The sequence below is a fragment of the Battus philenor genome, unplaced genomic scaffold (genome assembly GCF_028537555.1).
Source record: "Battus philenor isolate CCGP_79_NKW_IND1 unplaced genomic scaffold, ilBatPhil1.0.hap1 SCAF_10, whole genome shotgun sequence".
NCBI classification, from domain to species: Eukaryota; Metazoa; Arthropoda; class Insecta; order Lepidoptera; family Papilionidae; genus Battus; species Battus philenor.
Window position 1 is genome coordinate 14,464,881 of NW_027181662.1, and position 22,021 is coordinate 14,486,901.

Below are 22,021 nucleotides of genomic sequence, written 5' to 3' on the forward strand. Positions count from 1 at the left end.
TTTCGCACGTTGAAATCAAAATTCGAACGCAAAATCTAAAAGGAAATGATTTAACATTCACGCTCCGTATGGTTGGCTACTGTCGTCTCAATACTTTTAAGTTAAAATATTCTTGCGCGTTCGAATTTTATTTGTCTTAAATAAATTAAGATATTCTCAATAGATGGCACTGCTATAGCTTCCACGATCAATGTAAACAAAATGCTATTACATTTATTTTACACGATATTCGAAATGAATGACAGATAAAATATTATTTTAAATAGGTTTTATTGGTGAATTATAAATTATAATATAATAGAGCTACTATTGATGCAATACGCGATATATCTAAGATATAAAAACGCGTTGGGCGAAAAGCCTTTTATGATCTCTCAAACAACTTTTAGACATATCGTTTAGCTGTAACTGTGATTATGGTAAGACGTAATATTTTATAAGCTTTTATAAATATATATGTGTTAATTTATTCAGTGTGTTTAATTATTATACACCCATTTTTATTAAAAGACAGCGAGTTATTTTTTCTCTGTGGTATAGTCTACCTATAAAATGATTATTACCCACATTTATTTAAAAAAAAAACATTGTTTGTGACATACTGAACTGTAATAAAACACACAAAGTTCAATTTTATGCTAGAATTAAAAATATACTCCAATAAACTACGCCCTTTTTGAATTGAGAAATTTTAATAATTCCAAATTATATTTATTATCTGTGCTTCTAAATTTTTGTTTAACTTACTGGTATGATATAAGAATAATTATTTAAAAATACTGGTTATATTTTGTGTATAATAATATTATTTATACTATTGTTTCTAAAATAGCATATTAATAAAAGGCATTTTATTTTAAAATCAACTTATTTAATACTATTAATAAATCACAGATAATTGACGGGGTTGATCATACTTTTGTAGGTTTTTCCGCTAGCTCTATTGGGTTGTCTGGTGGTAAGAACCACGCTGCTATTGCACTAGCTGGAACAGAGAAAAAGGCAAACATTTACATATAATTATATAGAGAGTGTTTGATTAAACTAAAAGCGCTGAGACGTGAATATACAGCTAATTTCTCATCAAAAAGTAGTGGGTCTTTTTCACCTATATCTGAAATATGTTAATTTACTTTTTCTGTTATAATACGACAATAAAAATAATTTCTGGTAGTAAACATTTTGCGAGGACAGACAGTAAACCTTCTTAATTCTCTTTTTTACAATTTGGTTTATATTATTTCACATTTTTATTACAGTTTTCTGCTTACTCTGTTACACTGTTTTATTTGTTTATTTTTTGTAACATGTTTAACTATTACTTTACAAAAACTGAGAAACGATTCCCTACTTTTCACATCTTCTAGCATAGAGGCCCCTCATTTTTACGCCCAAACGGCATTCGGAGTCGACCAGGAGTCCACCGAATGCGGGACAGTGGGATACCAGGTGGACCACGGTTTGGTCCACGCCCGGTTCACAGAAAGCACGAGGGATCCTCTTTTAGCTTAACCCTTAATAGTTTAGAGTTTCAATTTCGATACCAATCTTTTAAACCGAATGTTCACATTACTATTAGTTTTTCTTATAGGCTGGCTGTACGTATTTTATTATTGTATAATATTATTTCCAACGAAATTAAAAAAAATATCTTTTTTTCCCTTCATCTAGACCCTCAAGCAAACACAGTAATATAAAAAAAATCACTTTCGTAAATCAGGCTACTAAGGGTTAAACCGGTGAAGGTACTCAGAGAACCCTCCGTGCCCCGTGAAGAGCTGGACCTTTATATCTATATCGTCTTAAACAAAGAGAAGCTGAAAACTCAAACGGCAATACTGACTAGTATTGCCGTCGACTATAGGCCACGCATTTATCCTCTGTCTCGCCTGATGCAAAATAATAACGAAATATACAATTACTTCTTTAGTACAACAGCTGTTTGTTTACATAATTGATACTCACATAACACAAGCACAGACCAAACGTTAAAGGTGACTTGACAGTGCTGGAATATGACATTCCCAACCAGGTTGATGCCCACGAACGAGCTACTCCTCCCCACCATGATGCTCAAACACGACACCATGCCTCTGAAAGTAACACGACGGATGTTTTCTTTAAAAGTTTATTCAAACATTATCCGTAAATATAGTTTTACATCAAGGAAAATATATGCTTGATGAAATATATACTTAATTCTAGGAAGTAACTAATATATATACAACATAATAGCATCTGAAGCTATTAAGTTATATACATTTAGCTAATAGCTATATATGTCAAACGCAATAGTATCTCTAGTTAATACATACGAGAATAAACATCTGGCTAATAGCAAAATAGGGCAAAGTCAATAATATCTCCAGCTGATAGCTATCTACATCAAAATGAATAGTATTTCTTTCCAGTGGCTAATATACATCTAGCTAATAGCTATATCCGTCCAACTTAATAGTATCTATAGTTAACTGCGAATGCCCATCTGGCTAATAGTTATATACGTGAAACTCAGTGGTATCTCCCGCTTATAGCTAATGTACATATGGTTTATAGCTATGTACATGTAACTAAATATTATTTCTTGCAAATGACTAATGTACATCTGGCTAATAGCTATATACTTCCAACTTAATAGTATCTATAGCTAAAAGCGAATGTCCATCTGGCTAAAAGTTATATACGTGAAACCAGTGGTATCTCCCGCTAATAGCTAATGTACATATGGTTTATAGCTATGTACATCTAACTGAATAGTATTTCATGCTAATGACTAATGTACATCTGGCCAATAACTATATACATCAAACTCAATAGTATCTATAGCTAAAAGCGAATGTCCATCTGGCTAAAAGTTATATACATGAATCTCAGTGGTGTCGCTAGCTAATAGCTAATGTACCTCTGACTAATAGCTATATACGTCCAACTTAATAGTATCTATAGTTAAAAGCGAATGTCCATCTGGCTAAAAGTTATACACGTGAAACTCAGTGGTATCTCTCGCTAATAGCTAATGTATATATAGTTAATAGCTTTATACGTGAAAGTCAATAATATCTCCAGCTAATAGCTAATGTGCCCTTGTCTAATAGTTATATAGCTCAAATTCAATGTTATATCTATAAAATAGCTAATGTACATCTTCCTAATAGCTATATCACACAGTGCAAGAAATTCCTACCTTTAGTGTGATAAGTAACTCACCTATAAGACGTTGGATATAGGTCCACGAAGTAAGATGCCAGGATGCCCATACCAAGGCAAGTGGATGTGAACACCATGAATAGAACGACGCTTGATATAGGTTCTGGTGTGAGGCTAACCAAAAATCCACTCAATGCTGATAAGCATAAGATACATATCATCATTTTCCGTCTGTGATTTGGTAGGTAGGATATCATGAAATTCAGGAACGCAAACACCGTTTGTGATAACATCAGCGTGATGATGACGTTATCTTCAATAGTTCCGACGCATGTCTCTGGAGTCTAAAATGAGAAAAAAGGTTTTATATTATCCTCCTTTTGTTGTCTTTACTGAGAGGCAGAATCTTCTGGACTCGAAATCATTTTTGACTTCATTACGCTCCGCGCCGATTCCTTTATTTGGTATTTAATGGAATCAGGCGTTACCTTGCGGAAGTCCATCCTAAGTAAGAAAAGGACCAATATTTAGCCACTTCCGCACATGCAGTGGTAGTCGTGCAATAAAGTGCACCGCCCGCCAGCCCGCTGATAAATGCGTATGCGGCAAACAATGCGAATTACACAGCCGCCACCGCCAATTTACTCAACACGTGTTTCACCCCTCCACGGGACATCTTCAGGTGTTATGTTACACCGATTAGTGCCAAACACAGGGTCTGTGGCGGGCGGTGCACTTTGTTGCACGACTACCACTGCATGTGCGGAAGTGGCTAAATATTAGTCCTTTTCTCCCTATATTTGGCATCTTGGAGCGCATCATAAAATTTAGTGATTTATTTTGACGAATTAAAATCATATCCTTCGAACTCAAGTTAATTTTTTAAAATCATCTATTCATATTATCTATATTGGAGCATTTATTACAATTACCACTTGTACACATGATAAGAAAAAACATATGAACCCAATTTTAGAAAACCAGAATCAGATTTATCTTTCAAGTTAAAGCCTACAACAAACTCAGACTGGTTTTTATGATCAGTTTTACTATACTCTCTTATACAGTAGTAGAGATCTTTTAGCATATAAAATACTTTACACTTATATGAGAATTAAGTTAAGAGAATAAAAAAGAAAATAGAATAAATAGAACAAACTGTTACAATTCTAGCTTAACTTCTAGTGTTAATACACACCTATAACCCTTATTAATTATAGCATAGGCAAGATGTAATGTCTTACATTTCAAAATAGTAATGTAAAACTTATTATGATATCAAATATTACGTATGATAATATAATATTGCTACTTTGCATTCCAATCATTTTAATACACTATGGTGTAAATACATCCTATTTATATGCATCTATTCATGTTATCAATTTGGTGCATAGAAAAACTTTCATCGACCAGACTAAAATTTTAATTTTAGTAATCAATTATGAACAACACGCGACTTTTCACCTTTTTCGAACACTTTCAAATAGAAGTGATCAACATGCAGAATAATATAGATTCGAATAATATATTTTCCTCAATAAACATTGAAAATTTTGTATAAATCTTGCATAAGTCCTGAGAAATTTCCGCTTATGATCACAGATACAAAGTAAATGACATCTCTTTGCGGAAGTACGTATGAACAAGAAAAGTCAAGACATTAATACAACTAATATTTTAACATGTGTTTATATATACTTCTGCCATGTTTCAAGTATTGATTCTATCAAAAACGTGGCAAGAAAATAGGTAGTCAATCTTTTAACACCAATTTTACAAGTTTTTCATGATGTAAATGTTCTACTTGTCGTGTAAAATTAGAAAAATACTAAAATCAGGTACATTTGTCTTTACTAGAATCTAGTGATGAATCTCTGTTGGCTTTTGAGTTAACGGAAGTGAAGGCTTTGTGAACCTTGGTTTTAGACAGAGAGAAAAACTTACGACTTTACTGTATCCAATGTTATCGTCAGTTCCGTTCATGGTACTGTTCAAAGGTGTAGGTATATCAGATATGAGATCGCATATATTGCCCGCAGCGGAACTAGTCTGCATCGATATCCTTATAAGGTTCAGGATGTGTGGTAGCCAGATGAGGAAGCTGTTATTTCTGAAAAAAATACGGTAAAGTGTTTTTAAAATTGGGACATATTTATGTAACCTGCTGAAGTATTTAGGCTCCTTTAACACGTTCACTGCGGGCCCAATTTTGAAGAACTTTCAGCTGGTGCGGCTGAGGTCGAATCAGCCTCAAGCTGAACTTCCTAGTAGTGCGGTTGAGGCCTTTTCTGCCTCATGTTTCGGTTGAGTGTAAACAGCCGCCGCACTAGAGAGAAAACACGAGTTTTACGCGCCGCACCAGTGCAAAGTCTACCATGAGGCTGAATCGGCCTCAAGCCGCAGTGAACGAGTTAAAGAGAACTAAGGATACAGGATCTATAGATCATATATATGGATAGGATACTAAGGATCAGAAGTCACTGAGGTAGCTCGAAGAATTGCTTGTATGAAATGGCAGTGGATATGACACATCCCTCTTGCAGCCGATGGCTTGTGGAGCCGAAAGGTAAACGTGGCGTAGATACGGTCTACCTTAGGTAGACCAACGACGTAATCAAGGTTGTGGAAAAACACTGGATACGGGCAGTCCAAGACAGTCATCGTTTGATCTTTGGAGGAAGGTTATACCATGCAATGGGCGATTATTGCCTGGCATGACTGAATGAATGGAAGTGTACCACAAATCATTTGCCTTGAATAACATCTAAAGCAACATTAATCGGATAGTTATCTATTTGGTCAGGTAGGTAGAGAAGTTTGGTCGATGAAGGTGTAGACCAATGCATTGTAATTCCTTTTAGCTTTAACGCGAATTATCAGCCCCGAGTACCGTAACCCGCCTCTTTCCCTACAACACGATAGATCTGGAAAACGCACGGTAAATCCATGGAATGCTAAGAAATAACGTCTCTCTCTTTTTCAACCTTTTATGTATATATTACCCCGGTCTTTCTAAAATTATTACACCTCCCTATGTAGCATATTTTCTTCTTTTTCTTTCAGCCGATGGAAGCCTGTAAGGTATAGGATGAAAGGAATGGAATGATTGAGATGGAATTATGGAATGATAGAAGGAAGAAAATAAGATATTATGAACTATGAAAGACGAGGACGAAAATAAAAAATTCATGTGAAAAAATTGTTAAGAAATAAAAAATCCTGTTCCCAACAAAATAGGGGTGGAAGGAGAGGTCCCAATAGCGGAGGCCTCATAAAAAAAAGGTATAGGCCTCCTCCAAATATAGCCACGAGTCCTGCTCTGCTCGTATTCAGCTACTGACTGCGACTTCGACTATGACGTCGGTCCACCAGTGGGTGCTTACCCACTCTGCGACTACTGGGTCGTGGTTGTCACTCGAAAACCTTCCAGCCCCAACGACCATCGGTTGCACGTGCGATGTGCTCGACCCAATGCCATTTCAAACAAGCAATTCTTCATTACAATGTAACATATTAAATCAAATGGGGTTGAACTCGTGTTGAGTATATTTTAGATTTTAGAATTGCCAACCGGTGGGGCATTGTTCTCACGTTGGGAAACACTGTGATGAAACATATCATCATTCGGTATTCAAATTCAAAAATTATTTTATAAAAACTCTACCATCTGTTCGAGTGAAATATCTCAAACGTAAGAACAGTGTAAGAAACTCTTTCCAAGTTTCTTTCACAAGTTATTACTGTTATCAATAATATAATATAACATATTTAATAAACATGGAAATTATCCCCCTACGCCCCATTACAAAAGTTCTCTGGCTATTATTTTAAATCATGCAATGGAAGCTTCTTGAATAATTTCTGCGATCGTATTGTTACAGTATATTCCTTTTTAGACTTGATATTTCAATAAAATACACTCTTTTGTACATATAATTAATTCTTGGAAAATCAAAAAAAAGTTTTTGGTGAATGCATCACACACGTAGGAGCAAAGGTAATTAAAAAGGATATAAATTTCCTTTTCCTTTTATGTGGATTTAAATATATATGTAAAATGTACTTATTTTATACTTTACGATGTAACATCAATATTGTATCTACAAAGTTATTACGCATAGATTTGCATTAATTCAACACCACAACTTATGGATTGCAGTTATTATTCGTAATTGAATTTATTACATAACATCTATGTAAATTCATGAACACATTATAGATAATCTTACGTGGTTTCTTAAGCGATTTCGATATATTACTGTAATCTAAAATTGAGGTGCAATTGCCATTTAAAACTTCCCGACAGAAAGACGGGTATTTATTTTCCTAGGTTGGTAGGACTGTATATAATATTTGCCAAGCGTCTGTTTATTAAAAGCCGAAATTTCATTTGGCTCAGCCAAAATCATTTTGAAAGATGTTATATGTCTCAAACGCATCAGGTCTCAATTGGTAGATGTCATGCTGCATTGGTTCTTCGCGACTTTTTTTGCCAAAAATTCGACTCATATCGTTCCGAACTTTTACATGATTTGGCTCCATGCGACTTATGGCTATTCAAAAAAATCTTCAATGCGAGAACGCCGTTCTGACTCGATAAAGGAGGTAAAAAACCGAATCGCAGAAGGTTTTTAAGGCTATACCGGAAAAAGGATATTTCGGCTATTTCGGGGATCGAAAAAGCGTTGGCGAAATTGCGTTTTATCGGAAAGGGATCGCTTCGAAGAGGATGAAATCGATTTAGAAGAATAAACAAATAATTTACATTTTATAAACAAATTCATCATACATTTTGATCATTGTATTACATAGCTATATATGTCAAGTGACAGCCAAAAATTGTTTGTCGCTAAGTTCTTATAATTCCATGTTTTGCTTCGCCATTTGGTGTGCTCATTTCATATTGTTTTCGATTTAAATTTATCAAAAAGGTTTTAATGCAAACTTTATATACGGTACAACGCCAACAAATATTACATGCGAAATTATAGATGGGGTAATAATTATACAGGTTGGTTAAAAACAGATGTCTAATGGATACACACTCTCTCTCTCTCTCACACACACACACTTATATATATATATATATATATTTATATTTATATATATATATATATATATATATGTATGTATGTATATGTGTGTGTGTGTATTATCCAGACGGTCAAATGTTCTACGCTCAAGTGACCTCATACCGCCACTTCTGTTTCAAATCCTCTTGGCTGTGTTAGTTACAATCGTAACTGTAACACTTAAATGATTTTTATATTCTTTATTAAATGTAATTTGTACTTTAATTTACTCCTCTGTGACGTCACTGTTTACATGAACTATTGATGTGTAAATACGTTTTTAAGGTACTAAGTTACGGGCTTAACATGCATTCAATAAACGTAATTTACGCATACTTACGTTATAAACACAACGGATACGATGAAGTAGAGTTGCAAAGTCCTCCACAAATATGGATGCCGGAAAAGTGGGGCGCTTTGCTCGTACATCGCCCGAAAGAGAGACTTCTCCTTTTTCGCATTCTCTGTTATCGTGAAGGCACTAACCTGAAATCGAGAGATGTATATTAATAGATAACCTTCTTATTTATAATTTTTCATTATATATAATAATAGCTAACCTTCTTATTTATATATTGTACCGTATTAAATATAAGTATAAATGCAATATTAAATATAAATAAAGGAAGACCTTCGTAAGCGTATAGAGGCTTTCGAAATGTGGACATATAGACGCATGCTGTCCATAAGCTGGACTCAGAAGGTGACCAACGTCGAAGTTCTGAAACGAATCGGCCATATACGCGCACTAATGCTCACGGTAAAACTAAGGAAAATCGCTTACTTGGGACACGTTCTTCGACACCAACGATACAATCTCCTTTAACTTATCATGATGGGAAAGGTCGCTGGTAAAAGGAAGGTTGGTAGGAGAAAGAAGTCGTGGCTTCGTAACATTAGAGAGTGGACCGGAATCGCCAGCGCTGCTGAGCTATTACGCAGAACCAAAAATAAGGAAGAGAGCAGGAAGCTGATAGCCAACCTCCACTAGTTGGAGAGGCACTTCAAGAAGAAGAATATATGCAATAAAAATAAATAAAATGTACCTAGCCACCTTCGAGTAAGAAGATGATGGAAGAAAGGCGAGGAAAGAAAGAAGGTATAAAAGAACAAAACGAAAGACATTGTGAAGGACAAAAGTAAAGAATGAAATATATTGTGACGCGTGAAAGAGAGTGATAAATAAAGAAAAGACTAAAAAAAATTATTAAGTCCTTGATCCCAAAAAGTTAGGGGTACGAGAGGCCCCCAATAGCGGGGGCCATAAAAAAAAGTATATATGCTATATATATGTCTATGTTTATATATGTATGTACACGTCTTTATGTTCACGTTAAATACCCTATATTTATACTTCTACTGTCATACAAAGGTTGTAAGTAATTGTCTTGTATGATAAGACCACCCATTGTACATTTTTCTTTACTATTAATCACTTATGTATATATACACCAATACCTCGCTTTGCGTCGTTTCGTTTTGCGTTTTTTAGAAGTTGCGTCGCTGCTTAATTAGTACTAATTTTCACTGTGCGTCGTTAGATTTTCGAGGTTGCGTTGTTTTGGGTTCGAGTCTTTAATTTTATTTTAAAATTTTTTTTTTTCTTAAAGATGGCTACACTTTTGTTTCTAATTGCACCATGCCATCAAAACTCGGGGATTCCCTTTCTAACTAAAAACACCTCAATTTGAATACAGTTTTATTTTCACTTGGTTTTGCTAATTTTAGAGTTCAGTTTTAATTACGTAGTGTGTTGTAATGTAGTGTGTTGTGCTTTTTTAAAAAGAGAATAATAAATTTATATAAATTTTAAGGTGTTGTTTCTGGTTACAAAAAAAATGTAAATATTATTTCAATTTGTTTATTGGCAGTCATATTATTTTTGTTTTTTAAATGTTTACTTTGTTCAATTTTCTTTTTAAATGGTTGTATTTTCGTAACCCTGGAACCTACCTTCGATTTTTACATAGTTTGCTATAGAAAATCTTAATTCACTTTGCTTCGTTTCAATTTGCGTCGTGTTTTTTTGGAACGTCACCACGACGCAAAGTGAGGTATTGGTGTATTTTTGTTTTAGCGAGTAATAAGGTATATTAACAAACTAAACTTGTAGCAAATGTAACTTATTATTTATTATAACACGAACAGAGGTAGCTTATACTTCCTCAAGTATATTTCTGGCAGAATCAAAATTTGTTTCAATAATACGAAGAAAAAATATGAAAGTATATGTCATGAAAAGTACTAGGTTACAATATTATAAAAAATCTAAAAGGTATTTATCTTCTATCAATCCGCAGAATACCTGTACGCTCTCTCTAAGAGCAGTCTCTCTCAGATAGAGCTTAGAAGAAAAAATAGACTTATATTCAAGACTTGCAGTCTTACATAGCAAGAACAACAATGTAGAATACAAACCTAGAGTATATCTTTGCTACAAAACAGTACTGCACAGATTTTATTTAATGAAATCAGGCGTTTTTTTTTTATTGCGGAAGTCCATCCTGAGTAAGAAAAGAGCCAATATTTAGCCACTTCCGCACATTCAGTGATACTCGTGCAACAAAGTGCACCGCCCGCCAGCCCGCTGATAAATGCGTTTGCGGCAAACAATGCGAATAACACAACTGCCAACGTTGAACCACTCAACACGTGTTTCACCCCTCCACGGAGCATTTTCAGGAGTTTTATGTTACACCGATTAGTGCCAAACACAGAGTGAAAAGTCACTCTAGCCAGACTACCACTGCATGTGCGGAAGTGGCTAAATATTGGTCCTTTTCTTACACAGATATCACCGAACCATTATTTGTTAAAGATAAAATTAGTTTATTCAACATTGGAACTTTTAACAGAAATCTTATTGAACGTCAACGTAATTTTTTTATCTATTTTATTTTAACTCTACTCTGCTTCGCGAGGTGTTATAGTTGTGTAGAAGAAACAGAAAGAAACTCCACAACAACACATCTTTTAATAAAGTTTAACAATATAGATTTATACATGTACACTTTATCAGATATAGCCTAAATGAAATCAAAATAATCAAGCGACATCATTAATATAATAAGACTTTTAAGGTATTTTATATATTAAAATTGTCTTAGTCTTTAGTACCAGGCATTTGATTTGGCACGTCTGGCAAAAAAGTAAAATTTTCGGCAATCAGCTGCATTGGGTTTTGTAGAGCGTTGTCTCTTTTAACGAAACCGAACCTTGTCAACTATCTCGCTCTGTTTAACGACGGGCCAAATTAAAGGCCTTGTACTATAATGGGAACATCGTGTTGTCTCAATGTGTAAAGGTTAATTGTAAAAGCCTATTGCAATACGCAGTACTACAGTTCACTTAAAATCGTGAACTACTTTTAAAAATAGATAAAGATACTGTTTCTCACCCTAAACTCATCCTCTGTAGTGTTATGGTTGATGGCGTAAATCGATCTCATCACTTCAAGAGCCTCATCCTTCTTCCCGCAGTTGGCGAGGAACTTGGGCGACTCGTGGAAGAAGTACACCGCGATGGCGCCGAGACCAGACGGCACAGCCAGCACCACGTTGAGCAGCCGCCAAGGGCTGAAGACAATGCCCAGCCATGATATCGGCGCTTCGAAATCAAGCTTCAGTATTGGGTAAGTCAGAACTGTAAGTATAATAAATACAATTTATAAATCAACCTTAGTTCATTCACGTTAATTTTCTACGTTATAGTGATGGACAAGGAGTACACGAGAGGAAGGATTGATAGTATCACCTGTAACCACCTTGAAAGTCCAGTGTCCCGTATGCTAAATAACTCTTTCTAGATTTTAAAAATGGCTAGATAGGTAGACGAACCAGAGAATATTAACACGAAGTGACAGGCACATAGAACGCAGAACAGGTCGCCGTTTTGCTGAGAATTTAAGTTTGTAGAACGAACCTCCAGGCTCAATCTATCAAGTCAGTAGCAGGAGAGACGACCTGGTTAAAGTTAACGCAAGATACTGGATGCAAGCTTCAATTAGATCCTCTTGGAAATCAGTGGAGAAGGTATATGTCTAGCAGTGAAAGCTCTGCAGCTGAAGTTCTGATAAATTTATGAACTTATTTCCAAATTTCAAAAAGGATTGGTTGAAAGCTGTGTCCATCCAGAACTTCCGACAACTTATTATCTTAACAGTTACTTCTTCGATATATCTCCTTTACTAATTGTTATATCTTCTCTTAACAATCAGTATAAAGTATATATAATTGAAATATCACAGTCTTCATCTAGGGAACTTACTTATCAGTAATTAACTTCCATGATCATGTATCATCAGATAAAGTCCACATATGTATGCTGTAGGTGACGATAATACTCACTAGAAGCGAAGGCAGGTGATAGGAGAATGAAGCAGGTCATCATCACCATATATTTGTTTCTTACTCTCCGAACACACGACTCTCCCACCAGCGTATACGACACGGAATTTGCTGCACAGGAGCTGAAATTACATCACCTTTTTAATATTTTACATTTGAATTATTTATAAATACAATCAAGCAAGGAAACAACCTACTAAGGTTGTATATTAATTTTTTTTTGAAAAAAAAATTTGAAAATTGTGTATTTGTAATGTTATATTTATGCCAGATATTTCTGTATTCTCATCTCTATGTTTAATTCCGATGCGAATTGTTGAAAATTTTACTTTTAATTCTTGGTTTTTTCCGAGACACCGGCAGAAAGGAAAACGGAAAAAGAACATAAGGTAATAATTGTATAAGAAAACATTTATTTATTGGAATCCATTCATAAATATTCAATGGCTCTAACGTCAGATTTATAACATAAATATAAATAAAAATCTGTGATAAATGTAGACTAAAGAATAAAACTGACTTATTTCGAGTGTCTTATATATATATATATATATATATATATATATATATATATATATATATATATATATATATATATATATATATATATATATATATCTTATATATAACTAATGTACAGTAGGATCCGACATAGCACCATTATGTTAAGATCGGTCGTCTTGGTAATTTTTGGGGGAGGTATATAAAATACCTTGCAGGGGGCGTCAACGGTTGATATGATAATCATGGTCTTATTATAAAGTTAGGTTAGGTTTATTTCTAATTATTATCATCATAATTCCGACACCCACCGCTGGACATATGCCTTCATATATTTCTAATAGGATCGGTATATCAATCTAAATTTAAAATAAATCCATTCACAAATAAAAACACTCTTGGTGTTGTACTGTTAAGGGCAAATATCGTGAAAGGATTAATGAAGTCAGAAAACGTTTTTTTTTAAATTTTCGTTAATTTAAGTAAAGAGTTCTTATGTAAAAAAAAAAATTGCGAGAAAAAAGTTAGATGTCACACGTTTAATGTAAAACGTCACAATCAAAATATAATTATATTCTAGCAATATACGTACGTACAGTGTAAAGAAAAATTGTTTATAATTATACAAAGAGATTATTTAAAAAAAAATAAACTCTGAAAAAATTTAATTACTTTTTCATTTTGTTTTTATATTATACTGCGTTTGGCGTGTTCTTTTGACTATATAAAATCTGTTAGAATGGCTATTATATTCTTATATGTATATATGTATATACATATGTGAAAACTAACATACATTTATATATATATTTTAAGTTTGTAGTGGCATTAGGCAGGCCGCTCGAATGGAGTTTTTTGTTAATTAGGATCTACAATATATTCCACAGATATTAGCGTACGTGCCTTTGTTTTTAAACGGTTTTATTTAGTTCGACCCGTACGGAATTTATTTGGATCAAAATTAGAAATTGAAATTTAAGCACCTTCCTGTTGTCAGATCGATCTGAGATTTGGTACACACATTTAATTTAGATGACAATATAATATAATAAAATCAATAACATTATAAATCTAAGATGGCCGCCGATACAAAATGGCGTATTTCATATTTTTCCTTAACCTCCTCAATATGGGTATCAAATGAAAGGGCTACATTAGTAAAACACGATGATTATGTCATAATTTAAAATTCAAGATGGACGCCGTTCCAATATGGCGGACTAGGTACATAATTTTCCGCAACCACCACAATATGGGTATCAAAAAACCGTTTAATTTAAAAGTTTTTTAAATGTATTTATTACATCTACGCATCTATTTTAACGACGCCCTTACAATGTCCAGTTTTTAAAATTACATTTCATGCGACCACTACCTCATCCCTACTCCATATTGGCATCAGGTTGTGCGCCAGTATCTGTGCGGCGGTTGCCGTATTCGTCATATCGATGAACCTTGCGATCGCATCTTGAGTCTCGTCCGTGCAATACACGCACGTGTGTGGCATGATATTGCTACCACCGCACGGACACTGTTATACAGCCTGAGGGTGTCTGTTGTTCCATGGACAGCTTTGACCCCTCGTGAGGAAATCTCGGCACGCATGTTCGATGACTTTGTAAAGATTGTTGAAAGAAATTGGGTGTATTATTCTTCCAACTGGTCTTCAGGGGATATATATATTTATATATATATATAAGTGAACGACTAATACGACTAAAATAATTAAGCATAAATATATTTATTAACTATTTTCGTTTTAGAAGAAATCATTAAACTGGACGTATTATTTCGCTTACCGATAGCATTAAACATATAAAATAATTTAAATATATTAATAATAGTAATTTTGTCAAATGGTAAATATTTATCATATGTGGAAGTTATGTAACATGTTTATATGCCACGTGTGGTCGTTGATGTGACATTTACGCTTCGCAATTAATTGTTGTAATAAAATTGCAAGTAGAGATGAACATCTTTAATTATATATATTAATTTATACATGTATATGATCGCGTCGTAAAATAACTTGATTGTTAAAAATTATTACATGTGTATACATATTTTGTCAAACAGCGCAGATAGATGATGTCCACTCATAAGGTAGATTGGTGCTGGTCACTTCGACCCGGTACTATATAAATCTATAATAGAACCTTAATCCAGAAGTGGACGTCAAACGATTATTTATTTATTTATTTACTTTATTGGAGATAAACAGTAACAAAAGGCAGTAAGAAAGTACAAACTTGGAAGCTTAGAAATATAAAATTAGTTACAGTTGTTACCTTATAACTATCTCAATGAGAACGTATAATGATTTATGATCAAACAATGAAAAAAAACAAATAAAAACATTACTAAACAGGGATCAAAGACTATGGTTTATATATTTATATTATGTTAGCCCTTAGCCCAGCCAATAGCCCTTTCATTTAATGCCCATATTGAGGGGGTTAAGGAAAAATATGTAATCCGCCATTTTGTATCGGCGGCCATCTTAGATTTATAATATTATAGATTTTATTATATTGTATTGTCATCTAAATTAAATGTGTGTACCAAATTTCAGATCAATCTGACAACGGGAAGGTGCTTAAATTTCATTTTCTAATTTAGACCCAAATAAATAAACAAATTCCGTACAGGTCGAACTAAATAAAACCGTTTAAAAACGGACCCGTCTTTGTTTTTAATATAAATATGTATTACGTATGATTGATTAAAAGAAGGAAGAATAAGAAGACATCGTTCGCGTCTGATGCTGCCTTTAATAAGTTTAATGAAAGTAAACGATGTGCGATAAGGGCCTCTTCACACAGATTAGCAAATATTACTAATTATATAACATTTCAATAAATATTTTTATAACTCAAATATCTACGTTACTTAATTTGAAAATGTCAGAACTATTTGCAAGCAGTAACTCTAGCAAATCATCAAAACTTCGAATTTGTTATAAATTGTCTCTATCTCTCATTATTAAATTCAATAGGTTTTTGCTAGTATCACAATTAAAAAGTATAAAAGGTGTGGCAAAGTTTTCTAATTAATCTAACTTAGACAAATAAAAATTTAAATATTCCTCCCGATAAAATTTTTTCCACTACACTCTTTGATGAAAAGTTGGAGTATTTTTAAATCAAAAACTTGAAAAATTAACGTAATTTAGAGAGAAAGCAGTAAAGATACTAGAGAAAATGTTACAATCAATTTATATTGTATGTAAAAATTTTGCTTCTATCTTAATATCTCACAGCTTGCCTAGATTAACGTTCTAGATTTTGAAATACAAAATCCTAGTTTTTATACATTTATATAAGTACCATCTTTTGTACTGGTAACTGGCAATTTAAAAACGTCTACACATTTAGCGATCGGACAAGAAATGAACTATTATCTGTGATTTATTTATAATTGTTAAATCATTGCACGTGTGAACAGGTCTTAATGTTGCGTAAGTCAATATACTAGCATAATGTCTAAGGACAATGGTTTTGTTTTTATCGTTTAAATTGTGAGGTTGGTCATTAATTGCTAAAGTGTTCCGTCTTGCAGACACATCTTTAGTGATTTTGTTATGATTTTTAAAGTATTTTTTTATTATTGTATTTGATTGACTCTGTCTTCTTTAGACCGCTAAAGAAATAACATAAACAGGAGTTCGATTATAAACTAATCAAAACCTTAACTATAATGGTTTTTGCCTTCGAAAATTATATTTACAAATAAAAGAGAACTATCATATGTGTTAGTAACGAAAACCTTTTAACAATTTGAGTAATATGTTACTTCGTGTTTACATTAAGGCATCGTGAAGATTCTCACGGAAGGAAAAAAAATGTAAAAATTGCGCAGATATCATTAATCATACAAATCACGTCAATTTAAACCAATAAAGTGGATGGAAATTACACAACACCGAGTCCATCGGTGTTTGGCACTGGTCGGTGTAACATTACTCCTGAGCATGCTCCGGGGTGAAACACGTCTTGAGTGAATTAACGGTGGTAGTTGTGTTTCGCATTATTTACCGCACGCGCATTTATCAGCGGACTGGCGGGCGCACGACTACTGCTGCATAGCGGAAGTAGCTATATATTAGTACCTTTCTTACTTAGGATGGACTTCCGCAAAGTTACGCTTGTATCTATGAGATATTGACGATTATGATATAATATATCCAGTCATAGATATCTATATATCTATCAATGTTTTCAGCATTGTTGATTCGAAGTTGCTTCTCTGTTTTTGATAATAATACTTACAAACAAACTGAGAGAAACTTGAGGATCCCTAAAGAGATCCAGCCCGTGGACAAGCTGCAAATACTGGACAGGATGAAGCCGAAGGTAAGAGACAGTAGAAGTGTAAATCTTCGCCCCTTGGTGTCCGAAACGTAACCCCAGACGTAAGAGACGAGAAGTATACCTGGAAGCAAAATGTCATATGTACAATATAATCCGTTGCATCATAAAGAACTAAGACTGGAGAAGTCTTTTACTGCTTTCGCCTGTCAAGTTATGGAATGTGCTACCAGATCCAACTAGATGCACTAAATCGCTGTCAGCATTTAAAAAGATGATAAAACAGCACTTCTTTCGCCTCTAAAATATTATCTCTTAATTATTCGTATATATGTACCTTTCTCTCGTAAATCTGTATATATATATATGTGTGTGTGGGTGTGTATATATGTATATGTAAGTATTCTTTATATATTATTAAATTAACTATGTGTATATATATATATATATATATATATATATGTAAATATATATATTTGTGTTGGTATGTTTGTATATATGTATCTATTTGTATGTAACACACCCTAAACTGCCTTCTCCTTCATGTCTCTCAACTCCATCCAAAGGTTGTCTGGTAGTTTCTATTTTCTCTTCTATTTTTAATTACGGTGTACAAAAAAGTGTAATAAATAAATAAAATAAGACTATTATATAATACATAGAGCAGAGATTACTATGCATATATACCATTATTGATGGTCGCTGTCGGATTCAGACATTTCGGATACGCGAGCTAATAAATTAAAAAACAATTACGTCAATGTGACATTTGGCGTATTTTATACGAAATTTCGGGATTTTTTTAAACTTTGTTAACATTTAACTATTTCATATGGTTGCCATTTTGTTCGATGACTTATCGCCATCTTGTAAGAAGTGTCATGATGCTGTTGATGTTGAAATTTAGGAGCTTGTGATAAAAAAAAAAATTTTTTTTGTGGTTTTAATTGGTTAATTATTGACATCAATATTTCTAGTTTTACTGACAGTGCATTAGGTTAATAAACTTAAACACTTTTTTGCTAGGTGCTATGTAATCTTCTTTTTAAAGTAAAATTATATAATTTATCGGTTTTATTCACCAAATCCAAACGTTTTGACAACAAGATAAACAAATGAATAATAAATATATAAACAAAATTTTATAATACTATATTGTTTCTTTTTTAAAACGTAACCTTTTTAATGTCATCAAAACCAGCTGGATGCAAAGAGTGCAAAGATATATTATTACAAGTTGAAGAATATATGTGAAAATACTTTTTCCCCTCATATAGTTTGTTTAAACTAATAGAACTAGATTTGATTTGTGATTAGAGAGAAGCTAAATTTTATTCTAGTTTCTTTTTAAACGGTTTTATTTAGTTCGACCCGTACGGAATTTATTTGGATCAAAATTAAAAATTGAAATTTAAGCACCTTCCCGTTGTTAGATTGATCTGAAATTAAAAAATACACACATTTAATTTAGATGACAATACAATATAATAAAATCAATAACATTATAAATCTAAGATGGCCGCCGATACAAAATGACGGATTACATATTTTTCCTTAACCCCCTCAATATGGGTATCAAATGAAAGGGCTACACTAGTAAAACACGATGATTATATCAAAATTTAAAATTCAAGATGGACGCCGTTCCAATATGGCGGACTAGGTACATATTTTTCCACAACCACCACAATATGGGTATCAAAAAGCCGTTTAACTAAAAGGTTTTTTTAAATGTATTTATTTTAAATTTGGATCTATTAACAAAAAGAATTATTAAGATATATAATAACATCATAGAAGAATTATGATTAAATAAATAGATGACTAAATGTCGAGTTCTACAGGCATCTGTATCTATCTGCTGCGAATTAAGATTCGTTATTGTTTTTAAGTGAATGAATGAAAATAAAATACTGACCAATGAATGGTGCAGATGTAAGTATTCCCTTCTGCGCCACTGTCAGCTCCAGGTCGCAAGCTGCTGTAACCACCAAGCTAAAACCGAACAAGTCCGCGCCTATCGCCAGGAGCGACAACGCGCAGGTCGCTGAGAGAAGCACGTTGTAGATTCCATTACCTGTCAAATTTAAATAATTAATCACATACTTAAAACATTCATGAATAATGAATAATTATTATCCGTTGACCTAGCCACGAAAGGTGTTCAAAAGTATGCTTTAATGTGGTCACTGTAAACTAGTGTTTCTAATAAATAAAAGACGTTTCGTTGCGAAACATATACTCATTTAAATAACCGCGATAACTGAAGACGTGGGTTTTTGTATCGCAGGATCTGAGACGTGATCGTTTACGGTGGACCTGGAAGACTCTAGTTCACTCACAGAGTTATAGAGAAGAATCAGAAATCCACTAAAGAAGTAAAGTCATTGACGTAACTCGAAGAGTCGCAACCGATGGTCGCTGAAGATGAAAGGTTCTGGTGTTGCTACCACGACCACGTCATGGGTAGGCCCTTCACTTGGTAAACCAACGAAATAGGTAGATCTTCAGAAGTCGCTGGATGTGGATCGAGCAAGACCCAAGAGGGAGTCTTCCGGCTACCATTATGATGGTTTTTAATAATTTGTGTCTTTATAAACTATTAAATGGTACTGATTAATATTTACAAACGAACAATGTACAGGATGTTCCATAAATCGGTAGTGATAACCCACAATAAAAATTACATTACATATTTTAATTTTTTAATATTTAATTTTTTGCATATTTTTTTATTATTATCTGTCTTCGAGTTTATGAAATTAATTAAGACTTGTTATGCGCACATTAAATTTCTCTTTCATAATAGATATTGAAACAGGCGGCCTAACGAGTGATTTTCAACGGGCGACGGAAAACAAAAGGCTGTTAATTATTCCGAAATATGTTAATGAGGCATTATTGTTAACATATATATAACATATAACGAATTATTGTTACAGAAGATTTTAATTTTTAATACATCTACAGTTTTATATACAATACTAGCTGATCCCGCTAACGTTGTTTTGCAAAAAAAATATTTTCAATTTTCAAAAATATTTTTAAAAATAAGGGTTGATCGTAGAGGGGTGAAAATTTAGGGTTGTATGTATTTTTTGTATGTTGTATCATAAAAAAATAAAAACAAAAAATTTCGTCAAAAAAATAAAAAAAATTTTTAAGGGTGAACAACCCTTATCTTTTAGGGGTATGAAAAATAGATATTAGCCGATTCTCGGACCTACTAAATACGCATATAAAATTTGGTAAAAATCGGTCGAGCCCTTTCGGAGGAGTTCAAGTTCGAACACCGTGACCCGAGAATTTTATATATTAGATATATATTAATTATCCACGTGTCTATATCCGTTTGAAATATTTTACTAATATAATATTTATTGGTGCCTATATGACAAAGACTTATATATTATGTGCAAAAAACAAAAAAATCGTTTGATTTTTACCGCTCCGGCATTGATTTTGTATATTAGATGGCAAAAGGTTGTTGATAACGAATGTAAACATATTGTTGATTATAAATAAAACTCGTTAAAAATGTAGTCGTGTGAATTTAAATTAAGAAAGCGACATTACTTTCCGGTCCCCCTAATATTTTATTTTTACGTGATTTACCTTCAAAATAAATTAACAAAATAATTATAACAGGGTAATCGGATATTGGTGTAAAATCTAAATAAATAATAAATATTCTATTATAGTGCAAACAGGTCAATAAACTTTTGACACTACAAAGTCTATAACAGCAGAATTTTAATAACATCAAGTAATAAAGTTATTTTGATTGAATCTATACGTCGAGTCTTTTGACTCTGATAAAATTTCTTTTGAAACTTACGTGGTGAGTTTTTGGAATAAGCGTTTTAATTTAAACTTTAGATAGAGAAATTACTAGTTTAATAAGAGACTTGTGTTGTTTTAATTTTGAAAACCTTTTGATTCTATTTTGAAATCCAATTATAGATTATTATAAAGACTAAAGGCTCAAACCTCATAAAACAACATATTTGACCCATTTACAAAGTCATTATCATTATTACAAAACAACATCTCAATGTCTTAATCACAAAGACCAATTTGCGTTGGTCAATAACAATAATATCGTAAACACCACATAATCACAAATATGGTCTTCGAAATATTAATACCGGTCTTCTCCAAAGCTTCGTCAAAGGGCAGCTGGTCTCCGGTCTTGTCGCTGTCACTCGCCATCGTGTAAATATAAAACGACCGCACGACCAATGTACGCAATAACACTGAATAAAGCTGAACGTAGCAATTTCAAAGTCACGGTAGGCATGACGCACACTGAGCGGTAAAAACGTCGAGTGGAAACTACGAAAACGAAAAAGATAAAATGAATGAATAGAAACTTATTTTTAATTCATTAATTATTTACTACATATTCATTAAACAGTGTGTTAATGATGTCTGAATGCACAGGAACATGATCTAGTACTTCGAAGTTCTAGTTCTTTGAGAAGAAATTAAATCAGGAACAAGGATACTCTTACCGAAGAAATTACCCGTCATATCCCAGCGGATTTACAAGTTTTAGTGGCAACATAGCGTGAGGAACAGATATCCGCTGGATCCTTATATTTATAGTACGTTCATTGCTGAAAGTATGCCTCTTATTAGA

At 33.2% G+C, this 22,021-nt stretch overlaps 1 protein-coding gene across 1 annotated transcript; it reads right to left on the reverse strand.

The window, feature by feature from the left end:
• Positions 1-895: 895 nt before the first annotated feature.
• Positions 896-21,604, reverse strand: LOC137924994 (synaptic vesicle glycoprotein 2B-like). Its single transcript, XM_068768425.1, has 10 exons — positions 21,528-21,604; positions 19,298-19,456; positions 17,341-17,503; positions 12,569-12,690; positions 11,620-11,864; positions 8,563-8,708; positions 5,095-5,260; positions 3,208-3,491; positions 1,966-2,093; positions 896-985 (listed from the first exon to the last, which is right to left on the reverse strand). The coding sequence occupies exons 1-10, from the start codon at positions 21,589-21,591 to the stop codon at positions 912-914; spliced, it is 1,551 nt and encodes a 516-aa protein (XP_068624526.1). The 5' UTR covers positions 21,592-21,604; the 3' UTR covers positions 896-911.
• Between the last annotated feature and the right edge of the window lie 417 nt (positions 21,605-22,021).

Excerpts from the sequence above, each read along its gene's own strand:
- LOC137924994 (XM_068768425.1), bottom strand. The coding sequence starts at position 21,591 with ATGGCGAGTGACAGCGACAAGACCGGAGACCAGCTGCCCTTTGACGAA. Across the intron at positions 8,709-11,619 it reads CTACAGAGGATGAGTTTAGG|GTTAGTGCCTTCACGATAAC; the intron begins GTGAGAAACAGT and ends TCTCGATTTCAG. Across the intron at positions 986-1,965 it reads TTGGTCTGTGCTTGTGTTAT|CTAGTGCAATAGCAGCGTGG; the intron begins GTGAGTATCAAT and ends TCTCTGTTCCAG.